A 24,690-nucleotide genomic window follows, 5' to 3' on the forward strand; every position below is an offset into this window, starting at 1 on the left:
TACTGCTGAACATTCTTTTAGTGAATTACCGCCTCACGAATTGTCCTACAGACTTGCGCTGCGCAATAATACTTTTATTAGTATGTTACATCACTCCCATCAGATTACCAATGCTACTAATTGTTGGGTATGTGGTCGTCTCCCTCCTTACCAAGAAAACAAGGGTGTTCTGCCCCTTTTCCCATACCCGTTCACTCACAATGGCACGTGTGGTGCATGGTTTAAAATGCTCAATTCCCTAGTTTCTACTGCTGCTATTTACGAAGGTAACTGGGTTTGGGGAAACCTGAACTTAGTCCTGCTTAAGGTATGCTACCCTGACAAGGAGGGACTTCCCGTAGATACTGGAACTGATCTAGAAAATGAAGTATATGGATTAGGTAATTACACAGTTACATTTATGATTTTGTCTGTTGAATCTGAAGCTGCTCCTGTTCTACCTGCTATGGAAGTATTGCCCGTAACTGGTGAACTCTGTGTTCGCAAGAATGGTTCCGTACACTTAGGTCATAGCAAATGTACCACTGTAGTCGATTTCACTGATCATGGTAGATCCACGTTTAGGGCCATACGTCATTCCTATTTTGTTTGTGGTCATACTGCATATGTCCGTTTGCCTCTCGGTTGGGATGGTACCTGTTATATTGCATTCCTTCTGCCACCTGTTTTCCTAGCCCCTCCTGACTACCATAGAAACACCAATCTGGTTAAACACAGATACCAGAGAGATCTCCCGCTTGTCGATTATACTGAAACTACATGGGAACAATATACAGATTTCAATAAAGGTTTCTTCCCCTACTTAGGTACTGTTTCAAATAGTAAACTAATTCGTAGATTAACCAGAACCCTCGAAGCAGTGGTACTTGAGACCACTTCAGCCCTAGGCAACTTAACAGAGGAACAGTCCGCTATGCGGGTTGTTGTTCTTCAAAATCGTCTTGTTATTGACGTCATCTTGGCAGATAGGGGTGGAGCTTGTAAGGTCATCGGGTCAAGCTGCTGTATTTTCATTCCTAATAACGCGCCAACCGTGTATAAAGCTATTACACGTCTCCATAAAATTGCAAGTTTAATTCATCAGACTCCAGGCACCTGGACTTGGTCCGGTTGGTTCTGGACAACGTTGTCAGCCTGGGGGTGGAAAATCCTATCCCTCCTAGGTATTGGCTTTCTAGTGGTATTCAGTTGTTGCCTGTGTCTCCAATGTGGTCCGGCGATTTGCGGCCTGTGTGCCACTTCATGTGTCCCGCATCCAAGTTCCCATTCAAAGCGCGTAAAAGAAGAGCAAATGATGTTAAGTGAACAAGTTGATCAATTAATGAGAATCGATGTATCATGAAGGGTCCGTGGGGAACAAGGAGGGAATGAGGAAATATAATTTTTGGTCGAGTAGTGTTCCCCAGCGAGTACCCCACCGTCTCCATGTACTAACTTACAGTGCATGTAATTTCCCTCCTGTGCCAGCTACGAAGACGCAAATACATTTGCGTCCATCTTTAACATGTCCTCTATCAGATCCGCCATGAAAGGATTGAATATTCAGTTCCTATATATGCCGTGCCACCGTCTTTTTGTGGTACACTTTACACGTTTTTCAGCTCTGGCGAAGTAGGCCCAGATTATGCCATTGAGCCTTTTTCGAGTTCTTTCCTGCTTCCTGACTCCGAGAGCCTCAGCCCAGGCTACCTCTGTACCAGTGACCCCCACCTTACTCCTTGCGCGGCTCCGACGCATAGCCTAGCCTCTGCCTGCCAAGACTGCATTCAACCTTCGAATTATCTGCTCCACTCCTCGAAAACACATTCCTGTCTCGTAGCTCAAGTAAACATCCTCCCAGCTGCAGGAGCAGAGGGCCCGGTCCTTCTGTCTCCGTGCAAGTAATTCATAGACTCCGTTGCCATGGTAGGCCCATGCCCCCTCACCTAGCAGGTCGACACGTAGACACATGTACACGCACTCAGTATAGTGTAGTCTCCGCCCGAGAGACCTTTTCCCTTCCAGATATTACAGTTCCTTAAACATATGATATCAGATATGATTTGGGATTAGGTTGATCTGACATCCTAGACTTATGTCTACACTTACACGACTTATGTCTACCCCTGTAGTGCTAAATGTCAAGTCCCCTTCGCCCTCCAGTTATACGTCAGACTCACGTCAAGCTGCTGCGCGCGCATCTCTGCCATATATTTCTGCTGACATTGCAGGATTCTCTTATGGATCCACCTACTTATGACCTCATGATAAGTGACGTTTCTAGTATACGCCTATTGTAACGCCTTTTTCCATGACGTTTCCATGTTTTATCTCTTCTTTTCCAGTTGTTACGCCTACTACATGCTCATACATTGTAATGCATTGACTATATATATGTACTTCTGTAAACAATATGTTGTCTGTCTGTCCCTTCCTGAACCTGCGTGGTGATGGAATGGTTATGCCACCTTGGCTCGAGCCAATAACCCAATTCCTTTTACAGGAATAAAACCCTTTTGAGTTAACCTCAATATCCCGGATTTTGCCTCTTATTTCTCTGAGTTATTCTTATTGATTATTGATTATAAATTATGTATTGGTAATCGATTTTACCACAAGATGACAGGAGCCAAGCAACCCGCGACCTCATCTCCACCCTTATCATATCTCAGGATGATCCTTAAGGCAATACAGGACTGCCATGAAGCAGTTGAGACCAGGGCTGATGGGCCTCGAGTTGACCTCTCACTGGTGAGGCAGGATCTGAGGAAGTTGGCAGACCATGTGAACTAAGTGGAGACACAAGTCTCTACTACTGAAGACGAGATAAATACACTCAAACGTCATGTATCTAAACTGATTACTTCGACTGCAGTGGTCACCGAAGAGTGGAAGATGCTGAGAACTGCTCCAGGTGCAACAATTTGCACCTGGTTGGCCTTCCTGAAAGCCTCGACAATCCTCTGCAGGACATAACGCTCGAATTCTGGTTCCACTGTGAGGTCCTGGCAGACAAATTATCCTTCTGACCATGCCCTACAAAAATACTAGCTGCTATGGCGGAGATTATTAATCCGGAGGTTAATGCAGTTTTGAATCTGTCATTGAGCAGTGGTGAGGTTCCCTCCATCTGGAAGAGGGCTAAAATCCTTCCTTTGTTAAAGCCTACTGCGGATCCCACAATAACATCTAACTACAGACCCGTTATCCTCCTGCCTTTCTTTCCAAATGTTTCCGTGCAAATTTTAGTATGAAGACCGCTTTACTCGAGATCGAAGAATCCATCAAAGAGACCCTCAATACAGGTGGGAGAGCGGTTCTGAATTTGTTGGATTTGTCCGCAGCTTTCGACAACGCGCCCCATGATCGACTCCTACAGAAATTAGGGGAGTGTAGCCTTGGCGGCACAGTGTTAGAATGGTTCTCCTCCTTTTTGGAGGATAGTAGCCAGGACGTTTGGACACTCCCCCCCCCCCCCCCCCCCCCCCCCCTTTTTGCAGCCTGCGTGCCGCCCATGAAAGTCTGAGTCCCTCAGGGCTCCAGACTAAGCGGTTGTTGTTTAATCTGTATCTGGCTCCCCTCGCCCCTCTGGCAGAAGCCTGTGGTGCAACAATCATATTCTATGCTGACGATACGCAGCTGTTGTTTACCTGTAGGAATGGCGAAGATTTTGATAGAGAGGACTAACAAATGCTTAAGCGAGGTTTTTGCTTGGTTCAGACTTAACCAGCTACAATGCAACCCTGAGAAATCCGAAGTGATTCTCTTTGGCTCATTCATCCATGATGCATGGAGGTGATGGTGGCCATGCGATATGTCACCCCCTCAGACATCTGTAGGAGTAGTGAGAAATCTAGGGGTAAAGATGGATGACTCTCTTGATATGAAAACCCAAGTTCAATCGGTAGCAGGTATCTGCTATGGCATCCTGAAAATGCTCCGGAGATTTCTTCCCCTCCTATCGCTCCCCCACAGAAGGACTGTGGTCCAAGCCCTCGTCACTTCAAGATTGGACTATGTAAATGTCCTATATTTGGGCCTCCCGGATTGTCCTCTGAACAAACTCCAGGTCATCCAAAATGTGGCAGCCAGAGCCATTCTTATGTTGAGTCCTAGAGTACGGATTTCTCCCTATCGAAAGAACTTACACTGGCTTCCAAATCGCAGCAGAATTCATTTAAAGTCTCTTGTGTTGGCCTTTAAAGCGCTTCATGGCACATGAGCCCATTACATTAGGAAACGGGTGTCCTTCTACACTCCTGGTAGAAATTTAAGATAGTCACAACAACATCTGATGACTGTGCCCAAATTTGCCCGCTCTCTTAGAGGCGGCCGTTCCTTTCAAGTACAGGTGGCCCGCTTTTGGAATGGGTTGCCTATTCCACTCAGACAAACGACTGATTTATGGCTCTTTAGGAAACAACACAAACCATGGTTATTCCATGAATAACCCACCAAGAGAGTCTGCCCTGTAGCGGTTCTACGCATGTTCTGCTGAGCGCCGGGACACTCTATCAAGTAGCTGCGTGCTTTATAAATAATGAATAACATAAGTGTTCGGGTCATCGAGTGGGTACATCGTTCACTGCCTCCCAGGCCGCCCACTGGAGCACCCCCTCGGCTAGTGATATTGAGAATTCTGAACTTTTGGCATTGAGACAGTATCTTGCACGAGGCTCGCAGCAAACCAGCTTTCCGGTTCTAGAACTCTAGCATAGTGATTTTTCCGGATTACACCAGGGCGGTGCAGCGGAGACGACTATCCTTTGAGAAAGTAAAGCAGAAGCTCTGTGCCGTCTATTTACTCTATAGGCTCCTTTTCCTGGCCTGTCTTAAGGATATCTTTCAATCCTCCACCTATTTCTTTGATACCCCAGAGTAAGCCTGGGAGTGAGCACAAAGGACCATAATCTACTGGCCCTGAACCAGGAGAGGTGGCGCTCTCAGGCTCCCGCTGATTCTGTTAGTTCCCCAGCCCCTCCAACCCCCCCCCCCCTCCCTCTCGATGGTCCCCTTAACAAGCGATCTAGATCTTGGAGATCCAAGTAAACCGAACGGGCAATGACCGAGAAGCTGGATTGCCCCCTAGGGGATAGAGATACAGATGGCTGGGACACTGAGCTCTGATCTTGCGGCCATGCCAGCGGCTCACTCATCTGAATGATCTTTGCTGATTCTGACCGATTTCCCACTACAGGATACCCCATGTGCTGCTGCCGGGACAGGCTGTGGCGTTGCCGTGTCCCGCGCACATAAACCCTCTCGAAGTCAAATGTTATATTACTGAGCACACAATGGTGATTGACTGTAATGAATGTTTCTATCTTACATGCGCTGTCAGGAATAGCATCTGCCTTTAGAGGTGTGTCTGCTGCTGTCAGACTACCCCCTAAATTACTTGTCTTTGTCTCTTCTCTTCCTTTTTGTTCCTCTTCTGTCTCTTTTTGCCTTTCTAGGTTCACCAAGTTTTGAGTCGGGGCAATAGGGAGAAGTTTGGGGTGGGGGGAGTTGGAGAGTGCAGGGTCTTGTTGATATTTAGGCAAGTGTTTTTCTATGTTACTAATGTTTTTCCCTTCGGTTTTGGGTCAGCGAGCTTTCTTACTTTGCGATACTGCTGCAGAGTTGCAGGTGAGGACTCTGCCTGGGGGTAATTCTGTCTCCTAGTGGATTCTGACTCCTTATTACACCTTTCCACGAATTTCCCACATGATCCATGTTCTTTCATGGAACTCTAACAGACGTTTAGACCATATCAAGCGGTCTACTGTCTTTGCGATATATCAAGAGGTACAAACCTACTGTAGTTCTCTTACTTGAATCCCACCTGATGTGAACACATTGCCCCCTCCTTGGCCGCTTTGGATGTGATAGAGTATTTCACTTAGGCTTTGCTCGCTGCTGCAGATGGGTAGCCCTCTTCCCTTATAGATCCCTTCCTCGGTCAGTTACGAAGAGAAACACAGATACCCAGGTGAGATGCATAGGAAATGAGGGCTGCATGGCTCTAGACAATATAATTTAATCTCCTGCTATGCCCCTCTGCAACTGCCCACACTCCAAGTGCTGCGCTCACTGATGACACTGCCCCCGCGGACCACTGCTGTGGGGGGAGACTTTAATTCTCTCCCAGACCCTGAACGCAGTACAGCCACCAAACCTCTTCCTGGGAGGATGTCCCGAGCTGCACGCCTTATAGCTTGGGCTGACTCCCTGGGTCTGTGCGATGCTTGTCATTCCTCGACACAAGTTTGCAATTACCCGCTCCGCCGCCCATAATACTGAAGCCAGTATTGATCTGCTGTGGCTACTAGTGATGTATCTCCTTGCATTGCGCTTCGTCCAGCTTCTCCCAGGCAGTATGTTATATCACGCACCTTGCACCTTCCCTGTGAAATGGGGTATCCAGCCAAGACGCTAAGACCTGTATGGTGCTTTAGTGCATGGTACCTGAAGGCTTCTGAGTATGCCTCCTTCATGGAGGACAGACTCCAAAATTACTTCCAAACTAATGAGTACTTGGTATTCTCAAAAATAACGCTCCAGGGGGCCTGCAAGCCCTCCATGAGAGGATTGCTTAAGCTAACCTCGGAGACAAGACGCAACGTAGCAGCAACGGTTTATTGACCTAGGAGTGGAAATACGACGCCTTGAGTGTTGGACCCACGGAGGAAGCGGAGCGTCTACTAGACCTCGTGTGCTGAGCTAAGGCAGGCCTCATTTGAAGAAGGAACACTGTACTGTAGGGCCACCATTCAAAGAGTCTATGAATTGGGGAACAAATCAAAGAAGCTGCTATATTAGCCAGTGGTACTGGCTATTCGAGACCTAATGGGTGACATGAGGGAAAAGTTGTCTGCGATCGCCCAAGCCTTCATAACATACTGTCAAGACTTATATGCACGCCTTCCGGCGCCCCCTCTGGAGCGGGTAACCCCATTCTGCGGGAAGCCCGCTGCCGTCTATCCCTCATTATTTGGCCCTGGCCCTAGATAAACCCCTTTTCAGACGAGGCAGTAGACTCTGCAATTTCTGGGCTCCAGTCAGGTAAAACCTCTGCACCTGATGGGTACCCCATTGAATACTATAAGCTGCCAAACCTCCAAACTGATCTTATTTGGGCCGGGAAGCGCCACTAGGTGGCTGTTGTAATCTTCCTCTTCTTTCCCTCTCCGGTACACACCCCCACCTCCATCCTTTCCTTGGAACGTTCCATTAGAGTTCGCTTTAGAATGTTGGTTAGCATGACAGTTACGGAGAGTGGATGACAGAATAAAGACGTTTGTACTCACCTCTGCCTCAGAGTACTTCTTTACAACACTGCCTAACCAAGTTATGTGATTTTGGTGTAGTCACTGATTCCCTTATCAGACACCAACTACTCAGGTGTACAAATAATAGTCTCATACAAGAAAAGCTCCTGGCAAAAAACCCTACCCTAAAAGAGGCGGTTAGCAGAGCAGTATCTGTAGAGCACGCTGTTAAGTGTATCAAAGAAATGAAGACTCCCAATGAGCTCGTTGCCAATGTTCTCAATATCAGTGGTGCACATGACAAGTGCAATGATAGCGAGGTACTTAAGGTTAGACCTGGAAAAGTCAATGTTCACAAATTAGTCAGAGAAACGGAAGGGTTACAATGTTATAGATGTGGCAGCAGCAATCATCTTGCTAATGATGTTCGTTGTACTGCCCACAATGTCACATGTATAAAATGCAACAAGAAGGGGCACCTGTCTAGAGTTTGCAAAAATGTTGAGAACAGTCAAGTGAAAGTGGTTTACAGTGAAGGGGTCTTTTCCACTAAGTACGTATTCCAAGTAAATGCTAATGACCGCCATGCGTCTCTAAATTCTCCCGGATACTCCAAAGATCCCAGATGTGTTAAAAAATCCCAAATGTTCTATTCTTTTGAATAATAAGCCCCTGGATGTGTTTGCTGATTCGTGTTCCCCTTTTTCCTTAATTAATATAGACGTTATAAACCATCTGTTTGATATCTCTAGTCCAATATGCTGGAACCTGACGTTTCTGTAGTAGGATATTCAAAAGAACCCATTCCATTAGTGGGGATGGTGATGATGCTTATTAATTTCAAAGGGAGAACTACATGTGGCAAAGTGTACAAGCAAAGGTTCCAATCGGTTGGGTTTGCATCATCAAAGGGAGTTTGGGATTGTGCTCGATACAAATAATAACGAACAAGTCCTTCTTGCGGAGCCGGAGGAGGGAACCAGTAGGAATTTTAATATATATCCTGAAATGTCCTCTGAAAAATGCCACAATGTAAATAGTACTGCCTGCAGTGTACCACCCATTGGGGTGAACATCGTTACAAACTATTTTTCAAGAGCACCTGTAGAAAGGGGAATACAAGACAAGTTACCTGCTTTAACAGAAACTGAATGTGTTAGAAGTTTGCCTAATGTTAATTAGGGGAGCCTGAAATGTAAATCGCACTAGGAGCGGCTCTTTTTGTGTTAAACAGTATGCGCTGGAGGCTGCCTACTCCTAGCACCCCATGCCTCTAGCCCCCCCCCCCCTCAGGTATTCCCTGAGGTTTTGTGGTTAAACACTCGCCTAATGTTAACCCATCTTTTCTGGTGCCGTAGGGAGATGTGTTGTAATCTCCCTCTTCTTTCCCTCTCCCTCTTTAGTACACCCCCCACCCTCCATTCCTTCCTTCGCTGGGAACGTTCCATTAGAGTTCGCTTTAGAATGTTTGTTAGCTTGACCGTTACGGAGAATGGATGACAGAATAAAGATGTTTGTACTCACCTCTGCCTCAAAGTACTTCTTTACAACAGTGGCCTTCTCATCGGCACGCAAATCACCCTTTTATGGAGTACTGGGATTCTTCAATATTTACGCATACTACCTGGCTGTGCAACTGATGCCCATCAATGGTTTACAGGAGGGTAGGACGATCCAGCATATTGCCTGGAACTCGATACGATGAGATTTGAACGCCTATTCGGCGCACTCTACAGTGACCCGTTGTCTAGGGAGATGCCCTCCTGCACCCGGGTGGTGTTATACTGCTGGAAGTTTGCACTGCGCTTGATTCACTGGAACCACAAGCTAGCCGAACTCGCCACTCTGTGCTGTGGCTCTTGTTACCACAGCTCTCTGCTGTATTCTATCAATGGGACCATATAGGTATCACATATTTAGGCAATGTTTACAAGGGGATGATGCTGATGTCCTTCCAAGAGCTGCAGGAGTATTATGCCTTAAACCCCATGCAGTTTCATTTTCTCCTGCTGCGACACGCCCTGGCAATGCATCTCCGTTCCAATGCACAAATCCCATGGCATAGCCCACTGGAAGCGAGTGTACTGGGAAGGGAGCGAACACCTAACTCTATCGTACATTTCCATGTCCCAGATAACTTTGAGTCCCTTTGCCAGAAGAGTGTGGATGGGTGGGAGCCTTAGATGACGATGATTGGTGAGAGGCTTGTATGGCCCCTCTGTGCGACTGCCTATGATCTAGATAAATTACCTCCATGCGGCCTAACTGTCTCCTTCACGCATACAACAGACGCTCCCTGATACTTATTCCATATGTGCACACTGTAAACTACCTGCTACTGGCCTTCTGCTTGGAGCTTCTGTAGGTGGGGCAATTCTGGATCCGGTGGAGAGGGAAATTGGCCTAGAGTAGCCTTATTGGGACTGGCGGAGGAGCTGGGGGGGGTTACTATTTGTAGGACTGGGTGACCAAACGAGGTATACCGCTAATGGAAGCAGTCTGCGACACCTTCGCTATCAGTCTGGCGTACAGGAATGGACTGGTGTGCGCAGCTATAAAAAAAAAAAATACGAGGCTTGTGGATGTCCTTAACAACACGAGAAAGTGTGGGGGAAATGGTGGGCTTATGGTTTATCTGTTTAAGGGGGCTGGCCCAAGTGTGGGTTGTTGTTGATGCTACTGTTGATATGTCACAATCACGCCCTCCTTCATTCTCTTTTATGGATTGTGAAGTGTTGCACCTCCACCAGCTTCTATTTCACCAGAACCACGTCTGCAGCAGACACCGGCTGGAACCCTCCCGGCGTCAACCCCCGGCTTCTGCCTCGATGTGGACACTGAGCTGGACCAGCATCAATGGGTACTTTTGTTCCTATTTTCCACCCTGGCCATTTTCAGCCAGATTGGCAGCCAGAGGAGGGTGAGGAAGAATGTGAGGGGTCTGGTGACCCTTTTACAGACAAGTTAGATTATAATCCGGACTGGAGAGAGGAACTGGGGGGGGGGGGGGGGGCAGTGGTCTGGATACCTCCCCATACCTTGGCATGTTGTCTCCTCCTACCATGGCTACGGAGGAGGGAGTGTCATACCACCTCGAGCTACCTACAGTGGTAGTCCGGCAGAAACCTCCTGACGGAGTTGCTTCAACCAGCAGCAAGCTATTTGGAGTCCCGGCTGCCGTTCAATGAAGCCCTAACGGACCTCCATTTGGGCACCTGGTCCAGGCCCAGGCTCCTGTAGATAGGATGATTGCCCGACGCCACTGCCCGACCTCGGGCGACCCCACTTTCCTCTCCCAACACCCCACCCCTTAGAGCTTGGTGACCCAAGCCTCCACTTCCAAATGCGCCGTCCGAACACTCAACCTGATATGGAGTCCAAGAAGCTCGACCAATTTGGGAAGATGTTTTCTTCCTCCAGCTTGGGACTGCGGTCGGTAAACACTGCATGTCTGTTGGGCCGTTATTCTCACTCTATGTAGGATACGGTGGCGCAAGTGCTGCCCAGTACCCTGAGGAGGTCCGGGCTGTGGTCTTCCATGCAGTTGACGAGGGAAGGGACGCAGCAAAGGTTACCATCCGCTGTGGACTGGACACCGCCGACTCGCTGGGTAGGACAATTTCAACATCTGTAGCCCTTCGACGCTACTCCTGGCTGAGGTCAACTGGCTTTTCTGGAGATGTGTTGAATACTCTGATGGACATGCCTTTTGTTGGCCGTCGCCTGTTCGGCTACAAAGCAGACAGTATGATAGAGCGCTTCAAGGACTCTGGCTACAGCCAAGTCCTTGGATCTCTCAATCACATACCCTGCACAGTCTGCTTTTCTTCCTTTTCATGGCTATGAAAGGGGTGTCCGCCTACATTCCCTCCAGGGCCACAGGCTGGCACATGCTGTTGAGCCCCAGCGTTGCCGGGGTGTGAGAACCACCGAATGGGTTCTGGGGGCCAGCAGGCGGGCCGGTCCACCCCCCCTCTGCGGCATCCTCCAAACCCTCCTAATCCGACCTTTCAGGCCCATCACACACCAGTGGGTGGCAAAATAGGTGCGTTTTACAGATAGTCCGAATGGGGCTACTCCCTCCCCTTCGAGACTGCCCCCCCCCTGCCCCAGCCATACCACCTCAGTACCATTGAATGTCAGAGGATCGTCTGTCCCTTCTCCAACAGGAAGTTACAGCTCTCTTGGCCAAGGGCATCATCGAACGAGTTCCTGCCCCAGAAGTAGGTTGTGCTTGCTATTCCCACTACTTTCTGGTGCCCACGAAGGACAAGGGCCTGCGTCCTATCTTGGATTTCAGAAGGAGAAGTTCAAAATGTTGACCCTAGCTCAGGTCTAGTCTGCCCTCGACCTTGGAGACTGGATGGTAGCGTTGTACTTGCAGGAAACTAATTTTCACATCCCCGTCCTGCCGGCCCACCGGTGTTACCTGCGGTTCACGGTAGGCCACGAGCACTTTGTTTACCGTGCTCCCCATTGACCTTACCAGCTCTCCTCTGGTGTTCGAGAAAGTGATAGCGGTGATCGCAGCTCATCTGCGCAGATCAGGGGTTCCAGTCTTCCTCCATCTAGACGACTGGTTGTTGAAAGCGGGCTCGCCCCAGACAGTCATCTCTCACCTTTAGACTACGGCCAATCTCCTGCATTCGCTGGGGTTCTCCAACATGCCAAGTCACACCTGACTCTCTCCCAGAAGCTCCTCTTCATCGGAGCGGTTCTGGACATGACGAAGTTTTGGGTCTATCCTCTCGAGCAGCGAGTCCGGGATATTTGTGTTATGATTCCAATCGTTCAGCCTCTATCCCGGGTTTCGATCAGGATGACCCTCCGGCTACTGGGCCTGATGGCCTACTGCATCCTGCTGGTGGATAATGCCAGATGGCATATGCGGGCTCTGCAGTGGGACCTGAAGTTTCAGTAGGCAGGGCATCAGGGGAACCTGTCCGATTGTGTCCAGATCTAAGAGGACACTGCACGCCAACTGCAGTGGTGGCTCACAAGCCAGGATTGGGTCAACTGCAGATCACTCTCCCTTACTCAACCAGAGTTCACGGTGGTGACCGATGCATCACTTCTGGGATGTGGCAGCCACATGGGGGAGATGGAGATCAGAGGCCTCTGATCTCTGGTAGAGTCCAGGCTCCATATCAACCTTCTGGAGCTTCAGGCGATTTGTCTTGCGCTCAAGGCATTCCTTCCATCTGCACTATGCAGGTGTTCAGACACCACCACCGCCATGTGGTACTGCAACAAACAGGGCGGGGTGGGGTCGTGGACCCCATGTCAAGAGGCTCTCTGTCTCTGGACATGGCTGGAACGTCAGGGCATTTCCCTGGTGGTTCAAAACTAGGCAGGTTCTCTGAACGCCAGGGCGGACAAACTCAGCTGCAGGTGCCTGATGGATCACGAATGGCGTCTTCACTGGGAGGTGGTGCAAGGTTTCTTTAAACAGCGGGTAGAGCCTTGGTTAGATATTTTTCCCACCGAAGAGAACACGCAATGTCAGCAATTCTGCGCTTTTGGAATTTCCATGGCAGCACTCACTAGGCGACCGTTTTCTTCCCGAGTGGAGTTGCGGTCTTGTATACACCTTTCCGCCTATACCACCTATGCCCAGAGTGCTGAAGAAAATCAAGCGCGACCAGCCCAAGTCATTCTTGTGGCTTCGGATTAGGCACAAAGAGTCTGGTATCCTGAGCTGCTCAACATGGCCATCGATCCTCCAATCAGACTGCCTCTTCTGTAGGATCTTCTATCGCACCAGCAGGGGACGGTCCTCCACCCGAACCTGTCCAGCCTCCACCTCCTTGCATGGGGAGTGAGCAGCGGCAGTTGATGTCATTTGACCTGCCTCACGAAGTCTGCGATGTTATCTTGGCAGCCAGGCGTCCCTCCACTAAGACTGTATACGCCTGCAGATGGAACACATTTCTGCCATGGTGCACAGCAAAGGTTGTGAACCCCCTTTCCGCCCCTCTTTCTGAGGTTCTCTTGTTCCTCCTTTCTTTGGCCTAGCAGGGCTCTTAGGGATAACTGTCGGCCATTTAAGCCTTCCTTAGGCTTACGGATCAGCCTTCTCTTTTCTAGTCCCCATTAGTAAATAGAATCCTTAAGGGCATTACTCATCTCTTTCCTCCTGTTCCCTTCGTAATGCCCAAGTGGGACTTGAACTTGGTTCTTACCTATCTGATGTGCGCTCCCTTTGAACCGCTACAAAACTGTCCTCTTATGCTTTTAACTTTGAAAACTGCCTTTCTGGTGGCCATCACCTCTGCGCGCAGGGTGAGTGAGCTACAAGCTCTTTCTTCCAAGCCTCCCTTTCTGGCTATTCATCCTGACAAGGTGGCTCTCAGAACTAGGCCTTCCTTTCTTCCCAAGGTGGTTACTTCTTTCCTCATTGGCCAAACCATCACTTTGCCCACCTTTTTTCCGCCTCCGCTCCCTTCGAAAGAGGAAGAGAGGCTCCACCGTCTGGATCCAAAATGTGCGCTTTCCTTCTACTTGGATTGCACCATGCCTATTTGTAAAGTTTTAAGGATTTTAGGACATCATTGTATAAATGTGACTTGCTTTTATGAATTTTTGAAATTCGAATAAAGATTTATGTAATGAAATGAATGGATTGCACCAAACAATTCCGGGTGGACGACCAGCTCTTTGTTGGATACCTGGGCGCTAAGAAAGGTTGGGCCGTGCCCAAACAGACCAATCTCCAGGTGGGTTGTTCTGTTCATCAAAGCCTGCTATTCTTTGGCAAAGAAGGAGCTTCCAGTGGGGCTGCATGCCCATTCCACCAGGGCTACAGAAGCTACTACTACTTTGGGACGAGGAGTCCCCCTAAATGACATCTGTCAGGCTGCTACGTGGGCATCGCTGCACACGTTTACCAAACACTGCTGCCTGGACCGTCCAGTCCGGAGAGACCGCTTCTTTGGCCGTTCTGTTCTCCAGGACTTACTGGTGTGAACTTGGTTCGCAACCCACCTCCGGGGTTGGTATTGCTGGGGTATCTGTTCTAAGTTCAGGAATCTATAACTAACTGTTTTTTTCAGATGAACAAGTTAACTTCCCTTTGGTAACAATATATCTTTAAGAAACATAAGTTAGTTATAGATTCCTTACCGCCCCATCCATCCTCCCCGTTCTGCGAACTGATTTCTAGGATTAAGGACTTCTGTTCAGGGCCCATGTATTGTGCACCAGTGGTCAGTGTCTTGCATGGCTCTGCGCTACTGGCGAAGAAAGATGTGTACAGAACTGACGTCAGCGCGCAAGAGCGGCGTCTAACTAGCTGCTGCGACTCCGACGACTAACCCGAAGCCGACCGACGCCATCTTTTGACGCGCAGGGTACTGATGACGAAAAACGTTATGCCTCCAGTCTGACGCCTTGGGGTAATTCTAAGGTAAGGCATCTATGACTAACCTATGTTTCTTACAGATATATCGTTACCGAAGGTAAATAACTTGTTCAGCTGGACATTTGAGACACTCATTTAACTTCTACAATTTTTAAAGTCTTTTATTGGGGTTATTTTGTGTAAATAGCAGATCTTTCTCTGGCATCCATGGGCCTTGCCTTGCTTACCACATGCATGCTTCAGTTTCGCTGATGTAGTGAAATTGTGCTGTTTGCTTGCCTATGAACAGCTGAATTGAAGTTCTCATCATGTTGGTATGTTCTTTTCCATTTGTAGAATTTGTAATGCTCTTCTCGAAAATCCCGACTATCCAAAGAAGGAAGGCACAGTGCTCCCACACAATGCCAGCATCCTACTTACCGTCCCGGATGAGTCAGCGGTAGGTTGGGGGAACTTAATAAATTTCACTGGGGGGAGTTCTGTAGTGCCACAATGTTTCAGCATCATAGCACCGACCTCTGTCTGGTGTTTCCTGCTTTCATGCTGTTATAAAAGCAGGAGGCAAGAGTCTGGTCATCCTATGCTTTGAGCAGATTCAGTGTGTGTTTAACGGTATTGATGAGAACCTTACAAGTGCCCCAGGCATGCTATGAATGGCTGCCTCTGTTATCCCCAAAGTATCTTAACACTATAAGATGTGTTGCTGAAGGTGCTGATCTACCTCTAGTAACGTGTGTTCATTTTATAATGTAATGCTGTGCATTATTTTGCTTTGTCTTGGTTGCGGTCAACATTATTCTTGGATTACAATAAAGTTTTTTTGTGGTCATAGCAGTAAGCAGAATTTGTATGACAACCAGTGTCTAGACAATTATATTACATATTTTGATTTTTGATGTGCTAAAATCAAAAAGTTTCTTTTCGGAATTGCCCTACTGATTTCCATGCAGGGTCCGACTGGCCCATAGGATGGGCCACTGGAGTTGTGATTGTGCGGCAGCGGTGTTTTTTGCATAGTTATAGATTTGCCTCGTTTGCCACCAATATCCATATCCGCTATATAATCTGCAGATTTTAGCAATACAATTGTTCCTAGCTCAAACGGTTTAAAAGTTATTACAAGTGTAGTAACACATGTTGCAGGACAGTGGATGGCCCTTTGCAAAGATTGGCTAGTCACTTTTTTTGTTGGTTATTGCTATATTTTAGTGTTAATATGGATCAAATGAGATGCAACTTATTACCAGACCGTGTTAACAAGTTTAAAAATGACAAAATAATGACATAATACTATCCTAAAATGTGCTGCATTAAGCCGCATAACTGCTTAATTTACTCAACCCAGCCACATAATTTGGCTCTCCCCTGATGCATAATTCTGTTTACCCTGCCTATAGAGCAATTGGGCAGCCCCCGGTGGGCTGGTCTGAAAGATGAGTGCATGGGCTGGTTTTTTAGTCTTTTGTGAACCTGTTCTATGTCCAGGTGGGACAGTTTTTACTGTTGATTTCCCTGATATTACCTCAAACATTGCTTGCAGCAAACACATACAGCATGTCTTTACATGCTCAAAACTGGCTTGATATGCAAATGTAGCCTATTTTTTTTACCTTTATGGTTTGCCAGCCGGGCCACTTGTATTTTGGTTCCAGGGCCTATTTTTTTGTCTCAGATCGATCCTGTTTTCATAGCAAATGTGATACATTCAGATTTTTCTGGTGTTTCAAACTAAGTAACCTTCCATTCTGGTTTATGCTGTACGGGAGCTTGTAAGCCCAGATATACAAGAAGAAAAGTGACACTACGAGTCACAGAATTCAAAGTGGTGTTAACTAATAAGCCCGGACTGGCTAAGGGTGTTGTACATGCCACTGTGCACACTTCACTATCTGCTGACGTCCGTTCCATCCTTTCCAAGCCTTGAGGCGCAGATCTGAAGACCATCACCACAGTGATGGAGATGACCAGGATGAAGCATCCCGCTATTATGAGATTAATCTTTTTATGGACCTTCAGGATGCCAATGTGTTGGACTCCTTTCTGGACACTGGGTTGAACTCTCACCCTGGCCTCTCCACAAATAATTCAGTTTTATTTACTGTGGTAATAAAAAGGGGTGCTGAAGTTTTGAACCTCCAACTTCTGGAGGTCAAAGTCCAGACTAATGTGCTGACGGGAGTCCTGCACCCTGGACAGATTTCTTCAGGACTGCTTCCTCTTTTTAATGAAGTTCAGACAGACAAACTACTGAGCTCTTGGCCAAAGCCTGGCACTTTCCCAGCATTTAATTAACCGGATGCCAGATGGTAGACCTGCCCCTGACAACCCGCTTTTCTATCTGCAGCACCCTGCGGATGAAAGCTTAAGGGTCCAGTCGTCAACTTGTAGATTCTACCTTCATTCCCAGCTATGCATCCTAATATAGAATTGAAACGTATGGAGGGATTTGTAAAATGAATATTCTCTTCAACTTGCCTCGTCCTTCGTTCATTGGACACTAGTTAATTGATTTAGGTATATTTTGTTATTTAATGTGATCAGAATAGAGTTATATGCTGTGGCAATGTTAGTTTGCTAGATGTAAAAAATGTCAGACCACGAACCTTACAAAATACCCATTTAGCCAGTAAGAGCATTGTATCTAAATGCTAATTTTTGTGGAGCAGTTACAAAAATATTAATGCAATAGTATAACATATATATAGTGTGTGTGTGTGTGTAGATCAGGTTGTATTGGTTGAAAAGAGTGGTTTTCTGTTACCTCAGTATGTCATAACTGTCATGTTAACTAAAGTATATGGTGGTGTTTGTCACAAAACAGCGACAGTCTGCACCCCGCATCAAATGTCATAAGCAAGACTGGGTTCTTTAAGTGGCATGGTACCTCATAATCACTTGACCTATCAGTGCCCACACTTTGACCAATCACCACCTAATGACATCCAATTTTACCCCTACACACTAGTCAACAGTAGGGCTAAAAGAAGTTTACTGAAGAACAGTTTGAAAAACCTAAAAAGCAAACTCTTGATACTTTTCCTCAAAAAAATAAATGCTTCTTTCCCATCTGACTAATGAACTTTAGAGCATGTTTAACGAGAAACCCCCCTCAACTTCGTCAATGATCTCCCTCTATCTCATTGACTTATGGATCAGATAGCAAGTTGTGCCAGTGAGTAGTTTACCTCTAGACATAGGAGGATAAGAGAACACTTTTTATGTTTTGAGTGCTGGTAATTTTCACCCCCTAGCAGCATCTACGACAGACTCCAGTGTGTGTTTTTTGTCCCAACAAAAAAAAGGTGCAACTTTGGAACTCCAGTGTTCCTCAGTAGTAACTGCTACTTCAGACCCTGAGTTGCGTTGTAGTTTTTCACCCCTTCAGCAGTCTCATGAGGAGATTGAACCAGTTTCTGGTATTTGGCGATTAAGTCTACAACGTGTCTCGTCACTAGAGATTAAAGCGATTACAGATAGATCTTTTTATTGGTTTTTAAGAACACATATCCACCTACATCCAGCGGCATGCGAGGTAACAAGTGCAGGTATGACTCAGAACTTGGTCAAGAACCCTTTCTCCATGCTCTCCCAGACATACCGAATTGCAAATAGACCTCTTGATCTGCACAATTAACCTTTCGAGAAAGATTAATAACATCCTAGCCTATGATTGGCTAGGCAGTGCATTTCCTTGTCTACATCCCTAAATGTGGATATGCAGAATCGGGCTGCAGGTCTTAACAATGAAATTCTTTTCTGTCATCTTTGAGAAACACACATCAGTAACTGTCTTTTCCTAAGGCCTTGAAGACATGTCTTGATTCACGATAAACATGATCGTTTTACTATGATCGCATTTACTTCGCAAAAGGATACCTATTTTTTTAGGTTGCATGATGCTGTATAGGATAAAATATTAATAATCTAAGTAGAACCACTCCTGTGTCTCATAACCTATCCCTTCCAGTCTGTCGTGGCCATTTATGCTGCATTGCACAATTCATTGGAGAGGAGGAAAATCCTAGAGCACCACCTTCTTGAAACTGCTTTCACATTGTTCCAAGGACATTGTCAGCTTTTATGTGCCCAGTATAGCCAGATTTTATATAACCAAGCCCTGTGCTGTGGAGCTTTGTCAGTGTTGCATAGAAAGGTAATCACCTGGCCAGCAGCACAACGAGTAAGTGCCATCTCCTTTTTTTCAACAAAAGCAGCAGGCGAGCTGACAACATAGGCTGGGAATCTAGGTATGTGTTTGAAGATGCAATCAATATTGTCAGGAACACCCACCCAGAACCTTTTGAGTTTGGGGCAATGCCAGAGAATGGGGAGCAACCTTCCCGTATTTCCAAACCCCATTCAGCATGACTTGTGGAGTCGGTGGAGGTTGGATACCAGTATGTGGTGGGTTTTTTGTCATTGGCTCTCGATCTTCAGAACTACTGGCTGTAAAACTAGTCCTGTGAAAAATGTCCCCCCGTTCTGTTTCTGTGAGGGGACAGCATATTTCTGCCTCCCATATGCGTTGACATATTATTTTCTCCCTTGTGGTTGGTTGAGCTAGAAGCTTGTAAATTTTTGACAGAACCTCCTATCATTTTTTTTTGAGTGAGCAACCATTTTTTAAATGTGGTCAATTGTCAACTAGCCAATAGTTTTAATACTTTGTTGGAGATCCATTGTTTTGTCCCTAGGCTGGGTATTCTTTCTGAGTCTGGGATATCATAATCTTGTTTTAAGTGCTTTAAGTGGAATGATACCGTCCAAATCTAACAGATATGAAAATAATCAGGGTTGGATACGATGCGAGTGAGAGGTATGGGGAACGTTGTTAACCTTCTTCCCGGAGTGAATCAGCCATTGAGAACCTAAACCTCAATCAGTTTGCAGTGGGCTCTTGTGATCTTTGAAGAGTTCACCCAAACAGTGGCCATTGTTTTTATTGCGATAACTAGCAGCCCGTCCCGACCTTGTCCGGGAGCAATCAGGCTTCCCCGACTGCCCCGACATTGTCCAGCATTTCGTGCCCCGCCCCGTCCCCCGCCAGCCCTGACCCCCGCCTGCCCCGACCCCCGCCTGTCCCGACATTATCCCCCGGAGCCTTTAAAAGGCGACATATGATAGTCACAGCAGTGCACTATAATGTAAAATTGTCTCACTGTATTGCAGCTATTACTCCAGCCTTCGCCTGGAAATTACAATTTCCATGTGTTTAGAGTGGGGATAAACCGAACCAGATTTCCTGGCTTTCCTTCGGGCTGCTTGCTTTCCCCATCCCCGCCCGCCCCGTCCCCCGCCTGCCCCGACCCCCGCCTGCACTGACATTGTCCCCCGGAGCCTTAAAAAGGCAACATATGATAGTCACAGCAGTGCGCTTCGGGCTGCTTGCTTTCCCCGTCCACATGAAAAGTACCACAAAAAGAGGGCACATTTAATCACGGCTCCGAGGTTGACGGATCACTTTCGCCTGTGGGGTCTCTTTGAGCGGGGTTTACCCTTGACGGAGCTCGGCGTGCCGAGATTCCAGCATGGTAACATAATGCCCGCGTGTCAACCTAATGACCCTTAACGCTGAAACGCTGGCGCTCTGCAGTTCAACTTCCTGAGCTGTGTTTGAGGTAAAACTAATGAGCGTGATCGTGGTAGTTTGGAGCCTTACATCACCCCGTTCCCCGCCTGCCCCGGCCTCCGCTGCCTTACCTCAGCCGCCGCTCCTCAGTCCACCGCTCCTTGCAGCTCCTCCCCGTGCCATGTCCGCCGCTCCTCCACGTGCTCCTGACGTCAGCACGCAGGTCGCGGCCGGCGCTACTTCGAGGGGACTACTTTTTTTATAATGTACATTTTTTAAATATAACGTATTTTTTAACTTTATATAGCCTATGTCCATCTGCACACCCTGAGGATTCCAACGATGTATCGGGTGTGTGGATTGGCGCTGTGGTTTCCGAGTTTACCCGCCTCAAAGCCTCAAAGTTCTTCCTTTATAATAGTAGTATAGATAAACATCTTCTTGAGAGAGGAGTAGCTACTGCATCAAGCTGCTAAAGATCAGAAAGCCTTACTGATGTTATTACATTTGTCTGGTGCATTCAATACAGTGGACCGGAATGTCTTGCTGTGATGGCTAATCGAAGTAACTCCGTCTTAACTCAATGACATGCTGGATGTAATAGCCTAGGTCAAATGTAAGGAATTCAAGTCACTGTGTGCTCAGTTTCACCTCTGTCACCCCTCTTATGCAGCATCTACATCCATCATTAGGCATTGTTGTCCGGACATGAGGGCGATCATTAGGTTGTGCATTAGCTATTTGCACAGCCTCTTTCAGGAAGCTGCAGTCTAAATGAGTGGAGAATCAGATGATCAAAATGTTGCATCCAGAGCTGTTAATGGGTGTCGAAGTGTGAACATGCCCTCTTTGCATTGCATTCTCAACTTTGTCACACTGTAACGTCTGTGGTGATGTTTAGATGCCTTCAGCCCAGGTTGATGATCAGGAATAAGACCACAGCCTAAGCTTGGGGCCTGGTGCAAAATTAAGCATCACTTGATATCTGACAGTGATGGGCTGAGAGACTGGTCATGGACTGAAATGCTGACCATTAATTAATTATGTTATTCTGTTTAAACAAAAACTGCTGCAGGTCCGGCTATCAGACCTTTGTGTTGTGGAGAAACTAAGGCTTATTATGGCTGGAACTAATTTTAAAAATGCTTCAACGCCTACCTGTATACCTGTCCTACAGTGCTTTCATACCTATGGTTTAGGCGGGTTCTGTATTTACTAGAACTAGATTCCATAGGCTCCATGACAGTGATGGAAACATTCCTTAGCTAGCACGATGCCTGAGTAGATCATGTTGGTTCAGAGACCATCATTGTTATCATTAATTACCTCTTTCTCCAATGAGACCCAACACATTGTTACACTTTAGATCTGTTTGTATGATATTCCTGTAAGTAGAACATGTTTCACTTAACTTTTCCCCCCTTTCCCTTTTACTTCCTTCAGGAGCCAAAGGTGGATTTGTTTGATTTTTCCAAACTTGCTCCAGTGGATCAGCGATGTTTTCTTCAAGCTGCTGATCTTCTTATGGCAGATTTCAAGATGCTCAGCAGTCAGGACATTAAGTGGGCGCTACACGAGCTTAATGGACACTATGCCATAACACGAAAGGTAAGCTTTCTAGTTCAAGCTATACAATGCAAACCTTTACACTGTCCTGTGTAGCTGATACTTACTTCATTTAGAATTCTTGATTTCATACCTTCATGGTAGTTTCAGAAACATGCAAGGGCCGTTTGAGTGCTGCTGATCGTTTCTGGTACAAGCATAAGATTGTTTTCTGTTGAAAGCATTTGCAAAACTAATAGAATGCATAAGTACCCCAGTAGAATTTCGTGCTGGAGGATAAAGGCATCGTTGGGGAAAGCGCGGGTGCTAAGAGAATACATCCCATAAAGTCAGTTGTGGAAGATTGAGATTGTTGAATGCATGTTTAACTGCATAATACAACTTACTTGCTATTGCTTATGTATTTTGTGTAGTGATCTCCTTCGTACACCGCTATTAGAGATGCCAGTGAGGGGAAAGTATAATCTGATATTTCTCTCTGGTGAAGAGAAATTACACAGTTAAGAAAATGTGTGGTCATGTTATGGCCCATTATTAAAAAAAGTTGCTTGATATTGCACTAGTTGTTCCAGTTCATTTCACATGGCTTTCGGGCCATCAACCCTTGCATGGGTCACACACGTCTCTAAATAAATATGTCCAAACATTCATTCTAGACCTTTGACTACAACACCTCAAGCAAGCGGATTCTGTCTGTTTTCTTTTCATTTTCTTCTGCAGCTCTGTTCTCATCAAAACCAAGTAAGAACCCCAAGTTATTTAGTATGCTGACTTCAGCCCTTAGTGGAAAAAGTGAACACCAAAAGATAACTTGCCGGCATACCAGATCCAGACATTGCAAAAAGTCCAAAATGTATCTGACCTCATTTTCGTTGTGAGCCTGTGGCAGCCCAAGTAAAGTCAATTTTGGAAAAGGTGATGGACAGAGTTTCTGAATGATGCAGAATACTCCTACCCAGTCAAGAGATCAGGGCTTGATCCATCACCGTTTTTTAGCTCACTGCACCATCCCAGCTCAGAACCTGGCTACATGCAAATTAGTCTGTTCCTGTCCCAGTGCATGATGGGAACAGGGCAGACCAAACTACCAAGCCAATTCTTCACCAGAAAAGAGACAAGCTACCGGCGGCCAGTTTCTGGCATTTCAGCCGTCATCGGCCCGGCTTGCTTGAATCCTGATGGTGCAATGAGCTAGGGACTCACGTCTGAGTATACCCTCCCACACTTAGTGTGGATAAAATCAATTTTGGAAAAGGTGATGGACAGAGTTTCTGAATGATGCAGAATACTCCTACCCAGTCAAGAGATCAGGGCTTGATCCATCACCCAAGTAAAGACCCGCTACTGGCACCTCTGGGCAGGAAAGTTTCAAATTCAAGGACCTCTGTCTGGCATGGTGGTGTCTGAAAAGTTTTATCTCCCAGCAATGTGTCGAAGATTTAAAAATCAAAACAAAACAAATCGCCTTGTGCAGCTGAAGAATTTTTATGAGACATGTACTATGGTGCAAATGATCCTAGACCAAAGAAATCAACCAGGCAAGGATTCTCTTTCTCTTTGCTGGTTTATTTATTAAAATAAAAATAGTAGTACAGAATTTCTAAAGAAGTAGATTTTGCTTTATTTCTTCTTCATGCATTCCTTTTGCTGATGGTGAGCATGCACCATTTTCTAGGACAGTATGATTAACGCTAACATTTCTTCAATACTTGCCTTGTGCCACTACCCCAGTGTGCGGTTGTCACATGCGGACTCAGCCCCTCTATTTATTTTACTGTTGTGTCTAACTTAATATAGCTCATGGTCCCAAGCCCCACTTGTTTCTCTTCCTCATGAGCCAGCTTCCCCTCTGGTGTTCTGCATCACTTAAGCCCCTCTGATGGGCTCTCGTCCTAAGCTCGATCTCTCCACTCAGCTGTGCCCTTTTTATGGCTTTATCCCGCCTCTCATCTGGGCTCTCTCATAGTGCCCTGTTACTGCTCTGTTGGACTCTTCATGGCTCTACATTTCACCTTCTAAGCAGCACTCCTCTCCTCCAGTGGTCTGCATTATACTACCACTTCAGCTGGACTTTCATACACCTTTTCACTTTCACTTCACAGCTTCATCTTATTCTCATCTACCATGCCCCTCTTGTAAATGTCCTAATATGACTCTCCCAGATATCAATTCTGTGCACAGGACACTACTCGTTCTGGGTATAATGGTACATATTGAGATTTTGGTGTTCCCTGTCCATTCAGGGAACTGTTCTTATGTTTACACTACCAAGTAGAGGGTTCTTGTCCCAAGTGTTATCATTCTACAGGTTAGTGTATGTAGTCTCTATTACATGACCTGACTTGTCACAAACTACTAGGGACTTCAAGAACCAGAAAGACAGCTGGGCAGGTTAGTCACAGCAGTGACCGCCTGTCTATGGATAAACTTTCTCTTAGATGATGTCTGTGTTTCACTGCTGTACTACAATAGATGAATGTAATTTGATATAACTGAGCTGTGGACGCGGTAACGTAGCAAATATATGGGGTTTTGCCACTTGTTCTCACTGTGATGGCATCAGGGTCTATTTTATTGTCTGGCTTGACAGCGCAGGTGGAGAAAGAATCACCAGGAGAGCGGGGCTTGTGCTCTGCCAACATGTTGGGTGCTAAGAGTACATGTTTAGAATGGGCAGGAGTTGTGTGCTTACACAAAACAGTGCTTGTTCTCCACAATCCTTTTTGTTTATTTATCCAGCTACCTAAAGTTGAACTATAGGGGTCACACACATGACAGTCTAATGCAATTAAAGTGTGTTAGATAGATAATTGATGGTGTTCTTCTCTGGCAGCAGAACAGATGGGAGGTGAGCAGTCATTAACCTACATATATTTTTAGGTTTGGCACCTGAATTTTTAACCTACCCTAATATTATTCTGTACGACTTTGCTGCCACACAAATACATATCCATATCTGTTTGTAA

At 46.4% G+C, this 24,690-nt stretch overlaps 1 protein-coding gene across 8 annotated transcripts in view; it reads left to right on the plus strand.

Annotated features, from left to right (window-relative positions):
• The window catches only part of RNF216 (ring finger protein 216), a 776,933-nt gene that overhangs the window by 212,423 nt on the left and 539,820 nt on the right, over nt 1-24,690 (plus strand). For all 8 annotated transcript variants that reach the window (XM_086940659.1, XM_086940658.1, XM_086940657.1 and 5 more), the window contains 2 exons: nt 14,926-15,028; nt 21,602-21,766. In XM_086940659.1, coding sequence (XP_086796785.1) covers nt 14,926-15,028; nt 21,602-21,766 — 268 coding nt within the window. The remainder of the gene's footprint in view (nt 1-14,925; nt 15,029-21,601; nt 21,767-24,690) is intronic.

Source organism: Lissotriton vulgaris, chromosome 10 (genome assembly GCF_964263255.1).
Source record: "Lissotriton vulgaris chromosome 10, aLisVul1.2, whole genome shotgun sequence".
Lineage (NCBI taxonomy): Eukaryota > Metazoa > Chordata > Amphibia > Caudata > Salamandridae > Lissotriton > Lissotriton vulgaris.